The 20,964-nt window shown below is 35.9% G+C and overlaps 1 protein-coding gene across 5 annotated transcripts in view; it reads left to right on the plus strand.

The window, feature by feature from the left end:
- NAV3 (neuron navigator 3) overlaps positions 1-20,964 on the plus strand; it is an 841,062-nt gene that overhangs the window by 626,004 nt on the left and 194,094 nt on the right. For 4 of the 5 annotated variants that reach the window (XM_055117929.1, XM_055117930.1, XM_055117932.1 and 1 more), the window contains exons 8-10: positions 1,524-1,592; positions 4,736-4,875; positions 18,466-19,489. In XM_055117929.1, coding sequence (XP_054973904.1) covers positions 1,524-1,592; positions 4,736-4,875; positions 18,466-19,489 — 1,233 coding nt within the window. The remainder of the gene's footprint in view (positions 1-1,523; positions 1,593-4,735; positions 4,876-18,465; positions 19,490-20,964) is intronic. The other variant, XM_055117931.1, reaches the window with a different exon arrangement.

Below are 20,964 nucleotides of genomic sequence, written 5' to 3' on the forward strand. Positions count from 1 at the left end.
TGGCTAATTACATTGATACTTAGTATTTTGTTTTGATTTGGTTTGAGGACCACACCCATTTGCACGCAGGGCTCACTCCTGTCGGTGCTCTGGGGACCAAATGCAGTACTGGAATCGAATCTGGATTGACTGCTTGTAAGAACTGCCTAGTTACTTTTAAGGCCCCATATATCCCTATTCAGACTGACTTAGTGCAGTAATAGTCATATTTGGAAATGTGTCTTAGGCCTAAGAAATTTCCCCATTATAAAGATACTAGAGAGAAAAGCAGCCAGATGGACTTCAGGCCTCCAAGTGACCCATTCCTTCTGACTCCACCATCCCACATGTTGTTCTCTGTTTCCTGGGAACTCATAACTACTGGGTTCATGTAGATCATCACAGTTCACCTGAGAAGCGATTTTCCACTCATGACCATATCAAGCCATGTCAGCATGTTCTAGGTGTGTTCCTTCTTACTGTTATGTTCCAGAACACTCATTTCCAGCCCCCCCCCCCAGATTACTCAAATCAGCTTTATAGAAGACATGGATTTTCACTTAAACTACGAGGTATTAACTTCAAAATGTATTCAAAATGTAATCTAAATGATACTTTGTTTTAATCAGACTTTGAACTAAAACTCATTAAAATTATTCAAGAATCCTTAGAAACTGTCATTCAGTTTTTGAAGACTTTTCACTTTAGCTTCAATATTTGCACAGGTCTTTCTTTAGAAAACCTCTTTTTTTCAACTCTTAAAGCATCTTTTCTAGGACTCGAGATCAGCAATAAATTATTAAGGGGTTGGTGAGGTAGGTCAGAGGGCTGGGTGCATGCCTAGATTGCACGGGGCCCTGGCTCTGATCCCTGGCACAGCTAGAACTTCAGAGAACTACTATGTGTAGTTCTGATGGCCCTCAGCATTGCTGGGAAGTTCTCCCAAAGCCCAGTAAGTTACTGAACAGAAACCAGATATTTAAACATTTGGCATTCAAATGAATGTTTAAATTAAAAGACTAATTAGACATTCATTTTAAAAATAGGACTCAGAGCTTAATTTTTAACCCTTAAGAAAAAGAGTTGTAAGTTATGTTTAAGCATTCTTAGATATTTAAAAATTAATTTCTAATGCTAGAACTTTTATAAGATGGATCAAATAATACTATTTAAAACGATATTCATGGGTTAACGTGTTGTTCAGCATCCCCATGCATGTGTGAGGCTCTCTGGGTTTGATTCTTAGCACCACTACAATTTTAAAAATCTAAAATAATATTAAAATGCCACAAAGACATAATTTAAAAGTCAATAAATACATCTTGATTTTAAGAGGGACAGTGCATTTTTTCATAGTGCATTCACATTCAGAGATCATGGTGTTTATGTTGCATTATCATAATTTTCCAATTAATTTGTTCTTTATACATGTATATACATGTTCAATTGCATTTCATTAACTCATAGTTTTCTCGTAAGTTTGTGCTTTCTTTCCATGTTCAAAGAATCTCTTTAATTCAATTTCTCTGTTTCTCCTCATACAGTCTGGCAGCCAGATATGCAACTCAGTCTAATCACAGTGGAATTGCAACCAGTCAAAAAAAGCCTACTAGGTCAGTTAATACCTCTAATTTATTGCTTGTTAGTGGTAATAAGGTAAATTCCCAGTGATATTTTCCTCCTATCATTCTCATTTTTTTCCTAAAATCACAAATTTCTGGATAAAAGTTTAAAAGACGGAATTCTTTCCAGAGAATTTCTATGTGTAGTCTGGAGGAAGAGCATGTTTGTGTTGGATCATTAAATGGGTTTTGGTCGGTTCTGTTTTAGTTTTGCTCTACATAATGCCATGACTGAGCTAAAAAGTCTCTAGGCTTAGGAATAGTCAATAAATATTTACCTTTAAGGTCACATTCTTGCCAGGTCACAGAATCTGGAAGTTTCACAGAGTATAATTGCATTTTAACCTGGGCATGCTTTAATTTTGCACATTTTGAAGTAGAACCGGGAAACATTGGCTATTTTTTTTTTTTGTGGGGAACTTTACACTAGGTTAGCCTGAATTTCTTTTTATCTGTAATAGTAGATTTTTTTTCTTCCTTATAGCATGTACTTTAAAGTCAGCTTGCTATAGTAAGTAACAAGACATTATGTACTGTTTGGATAATGCCAGTATATAAAAATGTGTTGAAAGCATTTGACTTTTGCATAATGTTAAGTTGTTGAACGAAGATGGTAGCATAGAATAGCTGAGTGTAGCCACAGCAAATGTGTTCTGCACCCCCTTGTTTTTATGTTATTTTATGTGCCATCTCATTTGCTCTCTTGGTGATGTATTAGTCATTGCTCTAATAACATGTCCTTTGACCACAAGGACCACTTATGATGCATTGACTTAAGGTATGTACCTTCCTTTTTGCCTTGGTTTTCTCAGTTATGTTAACTTCTATAGTAATCAAAATTATTCTGGAGAGATGAATTAACAGTGCATTTACTGAAAATTCAAAAGAATTATGCATATCAGAATATATAAAAAATGACTTCGCTAATATAGTAAGCATTTTATTAGTACTCTTAAAACATCTGTGTATAAAATAGAGTTAAATACTTTGATTAAGCAGAAAATCTCTCTCTTTTTATCCCTTTTACTTTCTTTTTATTTCTTTTTATTACCTTGATGAATGATCCAGAGCTCTGGATGCCTGTCAAGTTAGGATAATGAGAAGAGTAAATGGGTTTTTAATTTTTTTTTAATTTGTTCTTCTAAAAACTAAAGATCATTTGCCGTCATGGGTCACATTAAAGACTAAAATGCATTTGAATTGCTTTCTAGAAATAGGTCAAGTTTCATTTCATTGTAAGCCAGGCAAGTTTTGTGACAAAATGTGCTTGTGCATGTGAAATTGAAATGAATTGTCTACAGGAATTATCTACAGGAATATGTCTCATATTTATTATGATTAGGACATTTGGCCATTTTAATTAGTTGAATTCTGTCTTCAAATTGTAATCATCAGTACTCTAAAATTCCTAGTGTCTGCAGTTATTCTGCTGTGGTTATTGCAGTTACAAGTAGTCTAGATATTTTTGAGCAAAAGTTAAATACTAGAATCACTTGGAAAAGATTCTCATCTTGTGTCTGACACACAACCTACCAAAATAGCTGAAGAGAGGTGCTGAAGTGATAGTACAGTGGGTAGGGTTTGCCTTGCTTGTGGCTGACCTGGTATTTCAGGTTCAACCCCTGGTATTTCATAGGGTCCCCTGAGAACTGCCAGGAGTAATGTCTGAGTTTAGAGCCAGGAGTAACCCCTGAGCATATCCAGGTGTGGCCCCCACAACAAACAAACAAAAATCCTAAAAATGCTGAAGAGAGTCTCTTAGCATATGTATTTATGCTCCAAAACATAGGCAAGTTTAGAAATAAACTTCTATTTTTAAGCTGTGATTTATGTTTTACTGTGCAATTCCCTTACTGGTTCTGTTACTATTTGACAAGTATGTAAGAACCTCATTTCCTTATAATCTATGGAAATAATATATTGTATAGTGTTACAATAAAGGTGAGTTAAAAATTAAATATTATAATAACTGATGGTGAAGTTTTGATTTATTGATTGAGCACAATAAACATCCTTTATTTTAAGATGTGTAAAAGAACACAGCAAAACCCTGAAAACTGTATGTATACTTCCTGATTTTTCAAATTTTCTTTTCAAACAGTAAGAGCAGTACACATTTAAATTCACACGATGGCAGCAAATACCACCTTAGATGCTAGTAATCTTTAATGCCATATTATTAAGCATGTCAGAGTGTCGACGTTTTAATTTCCAGTTTTCTTGGATTGAGTTTGTGATATACTTGTCACTAAAAATATGTAATTTTTACTATGTTTATATCTATATTTATTTTAGTGTGGTTTAGAAATGACATTAAGTTATCACACTAAAATTTTGAGAATAAAAACTTATAAAATAATTATCTAGTGATTTAAATTGTCTACACTGATTTTTAATTAAAGTCCAGGTAAAATATTGTTACTTCCTGTGAAGTCCCCTATATTTAAGACTGCATTTAATTCCACATGTCTTGTCTTTCACACACAAAGAGTAACTAAAGCCACTCTCATTATAGGCATATTTGAAAATATTATTCTAGTGATATAAATAACATGACTTTGTTTATTCCTGTGTTCTATTAGTTATCAAAGGTAATATTTTAATAAGCATTTTCTGTTTGTAATTTGTTCGGTAACCTTATCCTTGTTTCTAATGTTTTTTTATCCTAGGATACAGCTAAGATGTAAACAAATGTTCCATCAAAAGAGCATTAAAAGAGTAATTAATAACAATTGCATATAACTGATTATTACCTCCAGAATATAAAGTTGACTCATTATTTTCCTTGCTTCTCAAGTAATGATAACAATACATTTAAACATTAATCACTGAAGATATGGTAAAAATGTGCTGTTAGTTCAAGTTGACTTTATTTCTAATTGCTCATTAGAAAAACAATATACATTACAGTATACATTGGGAGCATGCATATTGAAAAAAGTTAGGAAAGGTATTTCTAAAACTCCTCTAAGCTTGTATTTAGCTATTTGTGATATGAATTTCCATATTCTGCAAAATAGATTTTAAAATATCATGTACTGTAATTTTCCCTTTAACTCTTCCCTGCTCAAGTCTCCTGCCCCAATCTTTCCATACTGTACAATAATGATGTAATTTTTCTTATACTATTTCAGGCTCCCAGGGCCCTCTAGGGTACCAGCTGCCGGCAGCAGCAGTAAGGCACCAGGAGCTTCCAACTTAAATAGGCGAAGTCAGAGTTTTAACAGCATTGACAAAACAAAGCCTCCAAATTATGCAAATGGCAATGAGAAAGGTAAGTGTTTGACTGTTACATCACTAGGCACACATCTAATGTGGGCGTCTCATAAATTACATGCTGAATCTCCTATTTAACCAGTATTACAGGTTTGGGAGTAGAAATGTTAGCAGTGAAGACTCCCATCTTTTCTAACATCTTCCTCCTGAATTCCAGCTTTTTTTTTTTTTGTAAGTTCTTTTTATTTTTATTTTTTAGGGAATCTGAGGTTTTTTATCTGAAAAACATTTAAGGGAAATAAATTCATTTCTTTGAAATGGCTAATTTTATACTTAAGATTAAGGCACATTTTAAAATAAAGCTCCTCCCATAGATACATAAATGTTTTATTTTGCCTCTTCATATTCATGAACATTTGTCATAACATTATTCACCTACATTAAATGATTTTTAAAGAAAAATTCTAATAGCCTTAGTTAGCCTAAGTACATAAGTTTTCGGACAGTTAAAACTAATGCATCAAAAATGGTTACAGAATTATGTGAGGTATTACATCTTTGAAAGGAATAGAACACAGAAATATTATGTCCTTAGTTTTCCCCAAAGAGACACATTTTAATGTTTGATTTATTTTTGTACAACAATACATAATAAAAACGTATAATCCCCAAATCAACAAATAGAAAGGACAGTTAGTAGAGGTCTGTGTTATAGGTAGATTCTGTAGTAGGTAAATGACACAGGAAGTGTGTCATTTAAATAGCACAAAGCTATTTAAACTCCAAAGTGTTATGTAAATAGCAGCTGAATTGATGTCAGTCACTGGAGCATGGTTATAGGTAGGAAGGTGCTAGTTTATATTTAAAGCAGGAGGAAACCAGGACTTTACCATTGCTGTAAGCAGTGACATCCTGTAGAGGATTAGGACTAGGAAATGTCTTCAAATAAATAGAAAATTAAATTTATTTTCAGGGTGTTTAACTACATATGGATTAAGGTATACAATTTAAAAGTGAACAAACGATAATTTAGCTAGTGGGTGGTGTAGGTAAATTGTCTTTGATGATACAACCAGATAGAAAATTTTGTTCAGAGTAGACTATTTCAAGTTGTTTCACAGAGATGAAATTGTAGATAAATTTTTTTCCTAGACACGTAATGCAGGAGTAATTTGCATTGGAAATTCCTGCAAATTTTTTTTTTTTTTGCTTTTTGGGTCACACCTGGCGATGCACAGGGGTTACTCCTGGCTCTGCACTCAGGAATTTCCCCTGGCGGTGCTCAGGGGACCATATGGGATGCTGGGATTCGAACCCGGGTTGGCCGCGTGCAAGGCAAACGCCCTACCCGCTGTGCTATCACTCCAGCCCCTGCAAATTTTTTTTTTATACATGGACCACAAATTTGGATAGACTCTTACTAAGATCTGAATGCAAGATGATTTGATGCCTGCCAAATTTGTGCTGTTCCATTGAATTATACAGGAAAAAATTATGTATCTGGAAGTTAGAAAATTGTCTTTAAAATATAGGGTAAAGAGGCCAGAGATACGGTACAGAGGTTGAGGGATTGCCTTGCATGTAGTCTATCCTGGCCAATCCCTTCAAGCACTATAAGATTCCCAATAGGAGTGACCTCTGAGCACAGAGCCAGGAGTAGTCTCTGCACACCAAGTATGAAACAACAACAGCAAAAAATATTAAAATGAAGGATGGAGCAATAATATAACAGCTAGGGCACTTGTTTTGCATGTGGCCAACCAGGGTTTGATATCCAGCACCCGCTCTGCTTCCCTGAGCACAGAGCCAGGAGTAAGCTCTGAACACCACTGGGTGTTCCTTATTTCCTTATAGCCCCAAGTCCATAAGGAAATACATAAGTTAAATATAGTATCGCCTTTGATTTCAGGTCCTAGGCAATATTGCTAAAAATTTCTCATTTTTCTGGGGAAGAAATTAACTACCCCTCCTCAGAAGAGCTTACTCTCTTGTTTTGTGATTTTTTTTTCCCAGAAAGCGTTATTCAAATTCCACAAATGCTACAAAATTCTGAGCTCAATGTAAGGAATGAGCTGTTTATATGTCACATTTGCTGCATAATATTTCTTCAAAAATTACTGCTACTAATAAAATAATAAATGATGATAATAATAATTGTCAAGAAACAGAAACATTTTAGATTACCTAATATTTTGATTTCCTAATGTATTTGAACATTTTTTGTGTGGTTGTTTTGGCTTTGGCACCACGTCTGGAAGCTTTCAGGACTAGCGTCTGTCTCTCTGCTCAGGGAAGACACCATATGCAGTACTGGGATCAAATCTGAGTTGGGCTCTTGCTAAGAAAGCACTTTAGCACCTGTAATGTACCTCTGGTCTCTATATTTGATTTATTTTATGTCACAGGAAATAAATTGATGTCTAATATCTAAACTTTAAAAAGAAAAACAATAGGCAGGGTCAAGCATTTCTAATTTTGTATAGAGACTCAGTCTGTCATCCTCTCAGAGAGCCCAGCAAGCTACCGAGAGTATCCCGCCCACAGGGCAGAGCCTGGCAAGCTCCGAGGCGTGTACGATATGTCAAAAACAGTAACAATAAGTCTCGATGGAGACGTTACTGGTGCCCGCTCGAGCAAATCGATGAACAACTGAACGACAGTGCTACTCAGTCTCTCATATGTGTTGGAAATAGTGCTGGATTTAAAAGTAGCAATATACTGCAGATTTAAAAGAAAAAGTCCCTTCCTCATTGAAAAAAAATAAACCTTTCTCAAAATGATAATTTACTGGGACTGTCAGATCTACTGATTTCCTTACTTAAATTTATTTGACACTAAATGGATTTATTATTAACCACAATACAAGATGTCACTGAATGGCCATGTTTTTTAAGAACTAGAGACTCTTTCTTTTCTTTTCTTTTTTAACTACCAGGTACACTTTTATATAACAAGAAACAATAAACCATGCATGTACATCTATAAAATAAAATAAAATAAAATAAAATATTTAAAAGTAGCAATATTTACAATAGCCACAAGATGGAGACAGATGACACACAGTATCAGTCTTTTTCACCATAGAAAGCAGATTTCTTTGGGGTCTTGATCTTAATTAAGACTTAAGGTGTTTGGCAAATTAGCTTCTACTTTTAATTCCAATTTACAAGATATGCCCAATAATTTAAAGTATGTTTAAAATTAAATATTAAATGCCTGATATATTCAAATATGTATTATATATCAAACATGATCATTAAATGCAACACAGAATATTCTGTTAACATGAGGTTACAATTTTATGTCAGTACATCCAATCAATACTAGTAAGTTAATCTGTTAATTGCTATTTTATATTTCTAAAAATTTGACAGCCTATTAAAAAGTTAAGAGATCAGTCTGTTGGCAGATAGAATCATGCATATATAGATTATGCTGCAACTACAAGTTTCCATTTCAAAAAGGCTGTCGGGCCTATCAAAAAGGAGTTAACAATGAAATACATATATATATATAGAGAGAGAGAGAGAGAGAGAGAGAGAGTAGTACTGTCTTCCCGTTGTTCACCAATTTGCTCAAGCCGACACCAGTAATGCCTCCATTGTGAGACTTGTTGTTACTGTTTTTGGCATATCAGATACGCCACGGGTAACTTGCCAGACTCTGCCATGCGGGCGTGAAACTCTCAGTAGCTTGCTGGGCTCTCCGAGAGGGATGGAGGACTCGAACCCGGGTCAGCCACGAGTCAGCAAACACCCTACCCTCTGTACTATTGCTCCAGTCCATCAAATTATTATAATAATAATTATTATTTTTGCTGGTGGGCCACACTTAGTAGTGCTTACTCCTTACTCTGTGCTCTGAGGTCTCTCCTGGTTGGGCTTTGGGGACAAATTGGGGTACTGGGGATAGAAGATGGAGTTTGCCTCTGCAGAGTATGTATCCTGCTGTACTATCTTTTCTGACCTTGATTAATCAAAAAATGTTAATGTGCTCTCAATATTTCTTTTTTTAAAATTTCTTTATTGAAATACAATTTCAACTAACTTTACTTTTAGGTGATGAGTTATTAGTCAATTGAGTAATCTATAAAATTTCTAATAGATAATAAAGGCTTCTTGCAATGTAAACTGTTCTACTTCTCTATTTAAAAATACTGTTGAGGGGCTAGAGCGATAGCACAGCGCATAGGGCATTTGCCTTGAATATGGCCGACCCGGGTTCGATTCCCAGCATCCCATATGGTCCCCTGAGCATCACCAGGGGTAATTCCTGAGTGCAGAGCCAGAAGTGACCCCTGTGCATCATCGGGTGTGACCCACAAAGCAAAATAATAATAATAATAATAATAATAAAAATAATAAAAATAAAAATACTGTTGAAAGCACCGTAGAATTTCTTATTTATGGAATTATTAAAGTAATTTATTTGATCATTATTTGACTTTTCCAAAGAAATCAGTGGAGAGTTACAAAACTACATTTTAGAACACTCATCTAGTATCATTTTTATAATAATGCAGTTCAAAATATCAGCATGTAAATTAAGATGGATTGCCATAGATTATCACTTGCAGAGGTCAAACTGAAGATGTCAGAATTGAAATCACTTCTGTCCTGCCATTCTGTTGAAATGAAATGTGGAAAAAAAAATTTTCCAACAAGCGATAAAATTAAAGTGGCATTGTTCTCATAGTCATAGTTTTTTGAGAGGCTCAGTTTCTCTTCTTGGCAATTCAGAAACTGACTGTGAATATTATATGTTGTGAAATCAGCACTTCCATATTTGCCCTGTAAAGCCTGTGAGAGGAGAGTCCCCAATGCAGCTGTGTGCTTTAACAAAATCCAAATACCTGGTCACTGGAGAAGAACAATCTTGTGAAAATTATGGAGAGCTGTACTTACTATACCTTATGCTACTTATTTTAAGACTACCTTGGCTTATATAATAGGCGAAATAAATATTCAGTAGTGTAGTATTGTTAGTAATATGAATGTCCCTAGTAAATTTGTAATTTAATTTATAAATCTCCATTTGTAAACACCATGCCTCATCAGAGTTCATTAGCAAAGTTGTTGTTACATGTTGCTAAGATACAGGTCACAACACCAGAAGACACTGCCATATTTTTATTGTCTCTACAAGGTGGTGATTGCATTATACTTGTGTATCTATTGAAGAAGGGGAAGCTTTTCTGTTTCAAGATTCTAATTAAGTACCTTCTGGGTATAAAGTATTTATTTTCATTTTCACTCGGTATAGAACTAGTGGAAGTGATGCCAATATATAGTGGCATTTCCATAAAGCATTTTGAAGCTATAAGTTTTATGTGAATTGCACAAATCATGAAATTTTGACAAAAGATCATATATCTAGTTTTAAGAATTTAAATTGTTTCTAAATTCCTGTGAAATTACTATAAAACCAATTAACAGGAATGCTTTATTTTCTTTTTGAGGCAATAAAAATATATCTTATTTTTGGTGTTGCCTCACTAGTGATATGATTATGTATTTAACCATGAATTTTTTACTCTATTTTTAAAATATACCATCCTAAGATAGAAAATCGACAATTTCAGGTTAGTCTAAGGGATGCTCATGACATAACATAATTTTTTTCTTCACAGGAGATATGGTTAAATAGACTTGTGTCTATATTGTTTGCTTATATGCAAATGCTTGTGTCTATATTCTGTTTGCTTATATGCAAATGCTTACTATAGAGGTAAGCACTCATTATTCTCATGCACATCTATTATAGACTATTGAATCTGGTCCTTGGATAGAAATTTCCTGAACTTTTGCAATACTCCACAAAGTGGCACTCTAAGACTGCAAGTGGTGCAGAATGGAGAGTCTCTAGTATTGCAGTAATACCATTCCACATTTCTGTGGATTTCTCATCAAATTGATAGCTCCGGGATATCACATGCAGCCCTGCATGGAAGATACTATGGTGGGGTTAACAATGGATTAGTGGCTAAGCAGAATCAAGTAGAATTTAAATGCTAATTATTTAAAAACTATATTTAAATGTTGAAAGTTATCTTGGGTATGTCATTATGACTAGAGTTGAAGTTAAGTCATTTATCGATCTAATTCCCAGGCCTGTTACAGTTACTTAAGTTTTTTCTCCCTTCCACAATGATCTTTTGATATTGTGATGCTGTCTTATATTCACCAGCAAATATGTACATCAGTATATAATATGCATAGAATACAATACCTGCTAGACGGTAAATACTTTACAAATAGTGGTAGTCTTATCATTGCTCTCGGTGTGTATTTCTGAGTTGGAACCCGGTTACTTCCATCTAAGCCACATATTATTCAGTGCAGAAGAAGGGATACAGAAATGAAGAGTGTCCTGATTCCTTTTTTACACCAAGAGTAGCACTGGCCACATGGAGGTAAGTTCTAACGCTAGCTAAAGTTCCTCAGAGAAATGTGCTTAATACATTAAATACATAGTACAGCAAGTAAGACATCTGCCTTTCATATAGTCAACCACAGTTTGATCCCAGCTACCACAAAGAGTCCCCTGAGCACTTCTAGGAGTGATTTCTGAGCACTGAGCTAGGAGTAAGTGAGCCCTAAACAGAACTGGGTAAGCCCAAGTCGTAAACCATATTCCCACACAAAAATAAACTATAAGCAATACATGATAGAAAGAAATGTGTTTATGTAGACTTCCTCCAGGCATTAATTTAAGAACCAGATAGAAACAGATCATTTTAAGTAGACTAGCATTTATTCCAGGTTATCAATGTTAACTTTTTGAAAGATGTGGTAACTGAAAATTAGGTTTCTGAATTTAGTTTTGAAAGAATAAATTAAAATTCTTTTTTAGATAAACTCAAAAGTCTGGTACAAGCGGGATGCTCAGGGAGATAGCATATTTTTACTGAATAGAGAATATCTGATTTGATGATTCTTCCCATTTAGAATTTGTTCAGTGAGCAAAAAGGAAACCAGGTCTCAAGGAATTACTTAATTAGCTTGACTCTTGTGAAAGCTAATTTCTGGACAGCCATCTGAGCAGAATTTCTGGATCTTCAGCAAACATATGGAAAGAAGAATCATAAGTCTCCAATTTTGGAATCAGATCAATCTGAGTTCCAATTTTTATTTTCTAAGTTTTACTGTAATTTAATTTGAAACCAGTTACTTTATAAATATCCGATTTCTCATTTCTAACAAGAAAAGCCATCAGAAATTACAGATTATTATGCATTTAAAAGAGATGCTATATGTGAGGAGTTTCAAATATGACAATGTTTTTCAAGAAACAAATGGAGAAACTAAGCATTTTAGGTACTAAAATTATTGACTGTACTGGAACTAATGGTGGTGATGTGGAAGTAGAAGGGGAAGGGAAAGAGAGGCAATGGAAGAAAAATTCTCTCTGGAGGCCAGAGCAGGAAGCAGGGCTGAAAAGGAAACAAGCCCTTGAAAATTGCAAGCTACAATGGGAATGCAAGAAAATCTTTAAAATATGTATGTTAGATACTTTTTTCTTCATCCAGCTGTCAGTCAATAATTAGAATCTGTATCATCAATATGATATATGTTAGTGATAGTATACTATTTAATACTGAGTGTATGAATGACAGACTAAATTTCGGATGGCAGTCATTCTGAAGGAAAGCTGTAGTTGCTGACATTTTAGTTGGGCTGGAGCGATAGTACGGTGGCTAAGGTGTTGCATGCAGCCGACCAGGGTTCTATTCCTACGCCCCTCTCAGAGAGCCCGGCAAGCTACCAAGAGTATCTTGCCCACAGGACAGAGCCTGGCAAGCTACCCGTGGCATATTCGATATGCCAAAAACAGTAACAAGTCTCACAATGGAGACGTTACTGGTGCCTGCTCCAGCAAATCGATGAGCAATGGAATAAAAGTGACAGTGAACAGTGATTAAGCAACTTTTATTGTGAGGTATCCAAAGAGACTCATTTCAATGCCTTGCTGAAGTACAGTGGCTTGTGCTTGTCATGTTAATGAAACTTGAAGCACTTCTTTGGTGCCGTGCAAGACTGGGGTCAGAAGTAGAGTTTAAAGAACTATCTAATGGGTGTCCGGTCAAGTTTGGAGAAGTGACTTGTGGGTCTGCACTCTTTGGAGCATGATTTTACAGCTACTGCTGTGACTGTTACTGTGGGTTGGATACTGATGTCATGAGTTGGAGTTTTTCCTTTTACGTTTTTGGATGAAGTGATGTTGAAATTCCTCTTCTACAATTGAACTGCTATCAGAGTGTATTTAGCAAATGTTAACACACTTAAAACAGCAACCTGAATGATTCTCTTCTCTAGTCCCCAACAACCCACAGACATACAGGGGTAGGAATTTCCCAACTTCTTAACCACGTTACAGGATACAGAAGAGACATTTTAAAATTTATTTTTTTATGGAATTGCCATGAATTCCAAAACACAAAGTTATTCATAATTGAGTTTCAGGCATACAGTGTTCTAATGCCAGTCCTTTCACTAGTGTCCACTACCCTCCACCAATGTCCCCAGTTTCCCTTCTACCTGACTGCCTGCCTCTGTGGCAGGTGCAGTTCCCCTCCACAATTGTCCTAGTGTTCCCTTCCCTAACTTATCCCTCCTTACCCCAGTGAAGGCTTCCTAGTAAAGACCAGTTCTCTTGTTCTTCAGTTCTATTGCCATTGGGTTTTTGATATCGCCCTACAATGATTCTTTATATTCCACCCATGAAAGAAATCATTTTGATTTTGTTCCTCTCCCTCAATTTCAATCAACTGATTTCAATCAACCTGATAATCCCCAGATCCATCCAGTAATAGCAAATTGCATAATTTTATCTATTCTTATGGCTGAGTAGTATTCCATTGTGTGTATGTACCATAGTCATTTTATTCAGTCTATTTATTGAACATTTTGGTTTTTTTTCCCAAATTTTGGCTATTGGAAATACTGCTGCAATAATCCTAGGATTGCAGATGGCATTGTGCTTTTGGACCCTGGGGGTATATTCCCAGGACTGGAATTGCTGGGTCTAATGGAAGCTCTATTCCTAGGTTTTTGAGGAATGTCCATATTGTTTCCCTAAAGAGGTAGAAAAGTTGAAATTCCCATCATCAGTGAAGGAGGGTTTCTTTTTCTCATGCATCCACGCAAATAATGCTTATCATTGGTCTTTTTGATGAGTACCAGTCTCTGGTCTGAGGTAATAATCTCATTGCTGTCTTCATTTGCATTTCCCTGATGATTAGTGACGTAAAGCATTGTTAATATGTCTTTTGATTATTTGTATTTCTTCTTTGAGGAAGTTTCTATTTTTCTCCAGATTATTTGATATGGTTGGGACTTTTATTTTTCTTATAGAGTTCTGCCAGTGCTTCATATATTTTGGACATTAACCCTTTATTTGATGAATGATGGGCAAATGTTTTCCCCAATCTGTGGGATGTCTTTGTTTTCTGATCATCCTTTTCTTTGAGGTACAGAAGCTTCTTAATCTAATGTAGTCCCCTTTGTTAATGTTTGCTTCTACTTATTTGGTTAGTGGCATTTTATCCATAAAAGATGCCTCCAGCTTCAATATCATTGAAGGTTCTGCCTATATTTTCCACTGTGTACCTTGTGGATTCAAATCTGATATCAAGGTCTTTAAGTCAGCTTGATTTGACTTTTGTGCATTAGAAAGAGGTGGTGTGAGGGTTTTTTTAATTTTTTATTTTTCATGTTGCTGACCAGGTTTCACAATAACACTTGTTGAAGAGACTTCCCTTGCTCCATCAATTTCACATATTTTGCTCCTTTATGGAAGAGTAACTGACCATATATCTGAGGTTCTGTTACTGGATTTTCTATTCTATTTCATTAATCTGGGATTCTGTCCTTATTCCAGTACTGTGGTATTTAATTAATTAATTTTAGTTTAAGTTAGGGAAAGTGAAGTCTCCCATCTTCTTTTTCCAAATGTTATTTTGGCTATTTTACGGGGCTTTTTTTCTATATGAATTTCAGGAGTGTTTGATCATTTTTTTACAAAATGATATGGGTATCCTTATAGGGCTTGCCTAGAATTTGTATAATGCTTTTTTGTTATTTTGAAGATGTTAATCCCCCTGGTCCGTGATCAGGGTATGTGTTTCCATTTTCTTAGATGTTCTTTTATTTATTTCTGTAGTGTTTTTTCACATTCTTTGGATAAATATTTTACCTCTTTAGTTAAGCCAATTCCAATGTGTTTAATTTTCTGAGGTACACTGGTGAATGGGATTGTTTTACTTTTTAATATTTCTACTTTATTATTTGCATATAGGAAAGCCATGGCGTTTTTCATGTTGATTTTGTGGCTTGGCACTTTACTATACAAATCTCTTATATCTAGAAACCTTTTATGAGTATTTAAGGTTTTCTAGATATAGTATCATGTCATCTTCAAACAGTGAGAGCTTAATTTAGAAGAGATACCTTTTTATGTGACTAAGAGATTGGGATAAGGAATATTAGAACACTGAGTGTGTTTTATTTTACTGATCCTTAACCACAAATCTTCAAGCATCCATGTGAATTCAGAGCTGATATAAGTTCTAAATGTTCAGAGTTGAGCATATTCATGCTGCTTCACTATGGACATTTCAGAAATGAACCAAAGTTGGGTATTCTCCTTACAAACAGTTATTTGAAGTTGATCATGCCAGCAGCTGAAATGATTTTCTGACTGCACTCAGACTTTGCTACTAAAACCATGGACTGCAGCATCAGCACCTCTGGAAGGTGCTTATATAAAGGCTGAATCTCAAAGTACATTCCAGATTAGCTGAATCCAAATGTGATGTGCTCTCAATGGCATCCTCAGGTGACTGTGCATTAAATCTGGAGAATCATTATGCTAAGCATTTGGTGTGTCAGACACTCAGAGACAAGCATAGAGTTCAGACAGTAGAGTAAGACAGTGCATATCAATTCCTTTCACCACCCTCCCCCATCAGATGTGCGCAGTTGATTTACATAGACTCTGCAAATGAGTGTCCAATATAGTGCTTTTTCCATATGATCAGTTTATGTATAAAATAATACGAGATAATGAATTTGCAGAGCTTTTAATCAAATGTTAACTATATTAAGTTTATAATCATTCCTCATACTATTTTAATTAATAAAGATTTCACAGAAACTTGAGAACAGTGTAAGAAAGTGAAGATGAATTTGACATGATGTCTTATGCTTCTCTTAAAAATATAGCTTGTTAGGGGCACTGTGTGACTGAAGCCTTATCATAAACAGCTTTGTAAGGGACTCAGAGTGATTCAATAAAAAAAAGAAGGTAATGAAAAATAAAGATTAAAAAATATATTTATAGCTTTTTAGGTACCATGTTTGTCTCCCGATATATGTATTTTAAATAAATTTAAATAAATGATTCTAAATTATTCAAAACTTTAAATATTAAATAAAAATTTAAAATTGACACAATTTCATTGAAAGTTCTGTAAGCATTCCTCATATCTTTAATACCTACATATTTCTGTTGACTCATCTGCCATAGTCTTATTTTTATACAACTCTTCATGCATCTCTGATCTCCTTTACCATTTTTCTCTCTACCTTCTATTCACTTGACACTTAGTGTATATTGTTTAACTTTTATGAGTCTCTTTCCTTTTCTTTCAGTAAATAAGGTGTCTTGAAGTATCTTGCATAAAATAGTAACTTAAAATATTAATAGACATTTTGCGTAGATTTGACACTCATAGATTATAAGAAGTAGATAGCTCTTATTGTTATTGCTAGAAGTGATATAAAAAAGAATTTATGCTTCATAAAATTGCTTTGGTCACATATCCTTGATTACATATTACTTATCAAGTGTTTTGGTATCCTCAAAGAAAATATAAAAAGTAAAAACATTGTAGTTTTCCATTTTTGGATATTGATTATACCTAAAGAGCCCAGTTCATTAGTATTAGGAAAATAATATCCTTCATAAAATAATTTCATAGGAATTTATCAAAATGGCTGTAATTAATATTTCTGAGTGATTTGTAAGATATTAAAATTAATCATTTATCACATTACCTCTTCAATAAAGAAAGGAGTATGAAGATGGCAGCATTCAGGTCAATGCAATGTAAGATAAATTATTCTACCTGATTTTTATCATTTCCTATTTTTCTTTGTGCTTTACAATTTTTAACTTGAAACTCAGTTTTTCCCCTTAGTCCGTAATATATTAACAGAGCATTTAAATTTTATCTGTGCTTGAAAATAAAACTTATTGGAGTCAGAGAGATAGTACAACTGACAGGACACTTGCCATGCAGGCAGGAAGTGGACCCAGGCTTAATCCCTGGCACAGCATGTAATCCCCGAAGTACCACCAGGAGTGATCCCTGAGCACAGAGTCAGAAGTAAGCCCTGAGTGCTCCTGGTCTATCCCAAAACATAGTAAACAAACAATAAATAAGAAGAAAACAGACTTGCAATCAAGTTATTAATCAGTGCTGGAAGAGTTAGATAAAAATTCCTAGCATGAAATTTCTGTACTCAGACAGCAAACAAATACTTCAGCATTGTAAAGTACTTCTATGACAAAGGCTTTATTTTCTTAACAGTCTACCCAAGCTTAATCTTCTAATAGTTTACTCTCTACAAGAATTTGCATTTGTTCAGATCACAGCAAGAGGCTGTAGATGACAGGCTATCAGCCTTGCAAGTGTGAAACTTGGGTTAGATCACTGACTCCAGCCCCAGGAATTCTCTCAGGGATGCCAGGCTCAGCACCAATGTGTTGTCTGATGAGCATTGTGCCAGGAGGCCTAGATCTCCTGGCAAGCACATGTGTACGCAACACAGTGCCCCCTAGTCAGTACCACAAAATTAACGTGCATGCTCACAACTAAATCAGCTCAATCCCCAGAGATGGTGTGGGGGAAGTGTGCTAGCATCACAGGTAGCTTGTATGACCCCAGCTCCTGGAATATCAAGAACAGTGCACGGGGAGGCAGCCAGCGGCGGCACTGATCAATTCAAATCTGTTTTGTGTGAACTTTAGAATTCGTCGTTTTCCATTGCCTCAGTTTTTAATTTGTAAAGTCGGGATGATAATATGAATATTTTCAGAGGTATTATAACTTTTATATGCTATATACTATGTAAGAATGATCTCATGTTGTATTAGAAAGCTATATATGTACATATAGCACTTGTAATCATTAGTTATTTTACCATATAAGTATAAATGCATCTTTTACACAAGTAGATAGGACAAAAAACTAAATCATAATTCACAAGCATATTTAATCATATATCATTTGGTTTAATTCCCTGTAGGTTCAGAACAATTTCTCGATATTCGTTATACAACATACTTGACAAGACAGTGTGGAATATCAATTTGCAGATCTGAATCACAATATTAGCTGGAAAAATATATAGATAATTGCTTAGGGGAGGGATACTATTTTATTAATCCTGTAATATCACTGATTAGCAAATTTCATTTGCATAAGAATCATTTTAGAAGTCAATAGGGAAAAAAAAGCCAAGCAAATTTATTTTCCTCTAATAGAGAAGAGATTCTTCTAGGTGACTGCATTTAGAAGTATTCAGTGATGTGCTGTGAATGATTAAGACTAGTCAGTTTTTTTTTCTTTTTTAACCATGTTCAGATTCCTCCAAAGGACCTCAGTCATCTCCAGGCGTGAATGGTAACATGCAGCCCCCCGGTCCGACGGCGCAGCCTCCTGCCTCCGCCATCCCTTCTCCGAGCTCCAGCAAGCCCTGGCGCAGCAAGTCCATGAACGTCAAGCACAGTGCCACCTCCACCATGCTCACGGTGAAGCAGCCCAGCCCAGCCACGTCCCCCACCCCCTCCGCAGACAGACTGAAGCCCCCGGTCTCAGAAGGCGTCAAAGCGGCTCCCTCAGGTCAGAAATCCATGCTTGAAAAATTCAAGCTGGTCAATGCGCGGACTGCTCTGCGCGCGCCCCAGTGTCCCAGCTCAGGCCCCGGTGACAGCGGGAAAGACGATGATGCCTTTTCCGAGTGTGGCGAAATGGAAGGTTTGAACAGTGGTCTCAATAGCGGCGGCTCAACGAATAGCAGCCCCAAGGTGTCACCTAAACTAGCCCCTCCAAAAGCTGGAAGCAAAAACCTCAGCAATAAAAAGTCTTTGCTACAGCCAAAGGAAAAAGAGGACAAGAACAGGGACAAAAATAAAGTTTGCACTGAGAAACCAGTCAAGGACGAGAAGGAGCAGGTGATGGACATAGCTCCCAAAAAGACATCTAAGATTGCAAGCTTGATCCCCAAGGGCAGCAAGACGGCTGCAGCCAAGAAGGAAAGCTTAATCCCATCTTCCAGTGGGATCCCAAAACCGGGCTCCAAGGTGCCAACAGCCAAGCAGACTGTTTCACCAGGCAGCTCTACGAGCAAAGAGTCTGAAAAATTCAGGACTACCAAGGGAAGCCCTTCCCAGTCCCTACCTAAACCCATCACCTCCGAGAAAGCAAGCACAAACAATTGCCCTGCTCCTTTGGAAGGAAGGGAAGCCAGTCAAGCTTCTGCTGGGTCCTACATCGGAACTGCGGCACAAGGCAGTGGACAGAGCGCAGGGAACGGTGCTGTCCAGCTCCCTCAGCAACAGCAACACAGCCACCCGAATACAGCCACGGTGGCCCCATTCATTTACAGGTAAGTTGGTCTCTGCATTCCAAAATGTGAATGTCTGCAGTTTGGGAGATCTACATACCTGATTTTCTGGTCTCCTTTTCTAAGCATTGTAGCTAGGTTGTGAAGATACAGGACTAGAATGTAATTTTTCCAGAAACAAGCAACTACTTCTATTTTCCATTGCTATTTGGGAACAGAAACTTTCAAAGGTACTTGGTTACTATTGAAGGCAGAGGAGAACACAGATACTGCTATTTACTTCAAAATTCTGTTAGCCTCAGTGCTACTGCTGTTGCTACTATGTAAATGTGCCTGTCACTTACTGCCATGACTTTATTATCAGCTTTATTCAGTAAGGGGGAAGAGCTGTCCTTTTGACAGGTCTGTAATGCAGCAGTGGGAAAGATTAGTTCTGAAGAGGAAGGAGATTCCAGTCTAAGTAAGAGTAAGAATGAGTTCAGAGCAAGGGTTCTAACAAATCTACAAAAGTGAGGGAAACTGTGGAGGGAAGTGGACACTGATGGAAAGTGTGGTGCTGGAATGATTTATGCATGGAAATATAACACCCTTGTATAGATGGTTGTTATTGTAAACCTGGTACCTAAAATAAAATTAAAAAGAATAAAAGAGTAAAGGTGATCTACTTTTAAGTCACACTGTCACTGTTACTGTCATCCCATTGCTCATCAATTTGTTCAAGGGGGCACCAGTAACATCTCTCCTCGTGAGACTTATTGTTACTGTTTTTGGCATGTCCAATACGCCATGGGTAACTTGACAGGCTCTGCCGTGCTGACATGATACTCTCAGTAGCTTGCCGGGCTCTCCGAGAGGGACGGAGCAATAGAACACGGGTCAGCCTCATGAAAGGTGAACGCTCTACCACTGTGCTATTGCTCCAGCCAATATACTTTTAAAGGTATATTAAATCTATGGATTTTTAGAAAACTATAGTTATGATGATGAATTTTCCTTCCACAAAAACCCTAGGTGCTTACTATTCAGGATAGTTTACATTCAGCAAAACAGACTTCCTGCATTTCAGCATTTGGAACACCTCGTTTAAGTTTGCTGTTCTCATTTAGAAGCAATAATCGATTTAAAGTCCTTTTATGTTCAGCTAAAGAGTTGATCCTTTGTATTTGAATCAGATGGGATTCTATGGCTTTTTCTAACATTCAAATTCCAAGGCAGAATTTAAAATGTCAAAAATCATAGTACACATTTAAAAATATTAAAAAATCATAAAGTTTTAAATATGCTACAGCATACTTTTAGATCTCAAAATATATTCTGTAGAACATTAGTCTTTTCAAATGATATGTTTCACAGGAAAGTGAAAATCTAAGCAGAAAAGCTGTTATCTCCAGTTCGCTGACTTTTTTTTCTATTAATAGCAATAAATTCTTGGTTTATTTACCAAAAAGCATTCAATGGACACAAAATTAGTAGTATCCATTTGCAAATGTGACTTGTATCTGTTAAAAGGAAGCATC

This window comes from Sorex araneus, chromosome 10, assembly GCF_027595985.1.
Source record: "Sorex araneus isolate mSorAra2 chromosome 10, mSorAra2.pri, whole genome shotgun sequence".
Lineage (NCBI taxonomy): Eukaryota > Metazoa > Chordata > Mammalia > Eulipotyphla > Soricidae > Sorex > Sorex araneus.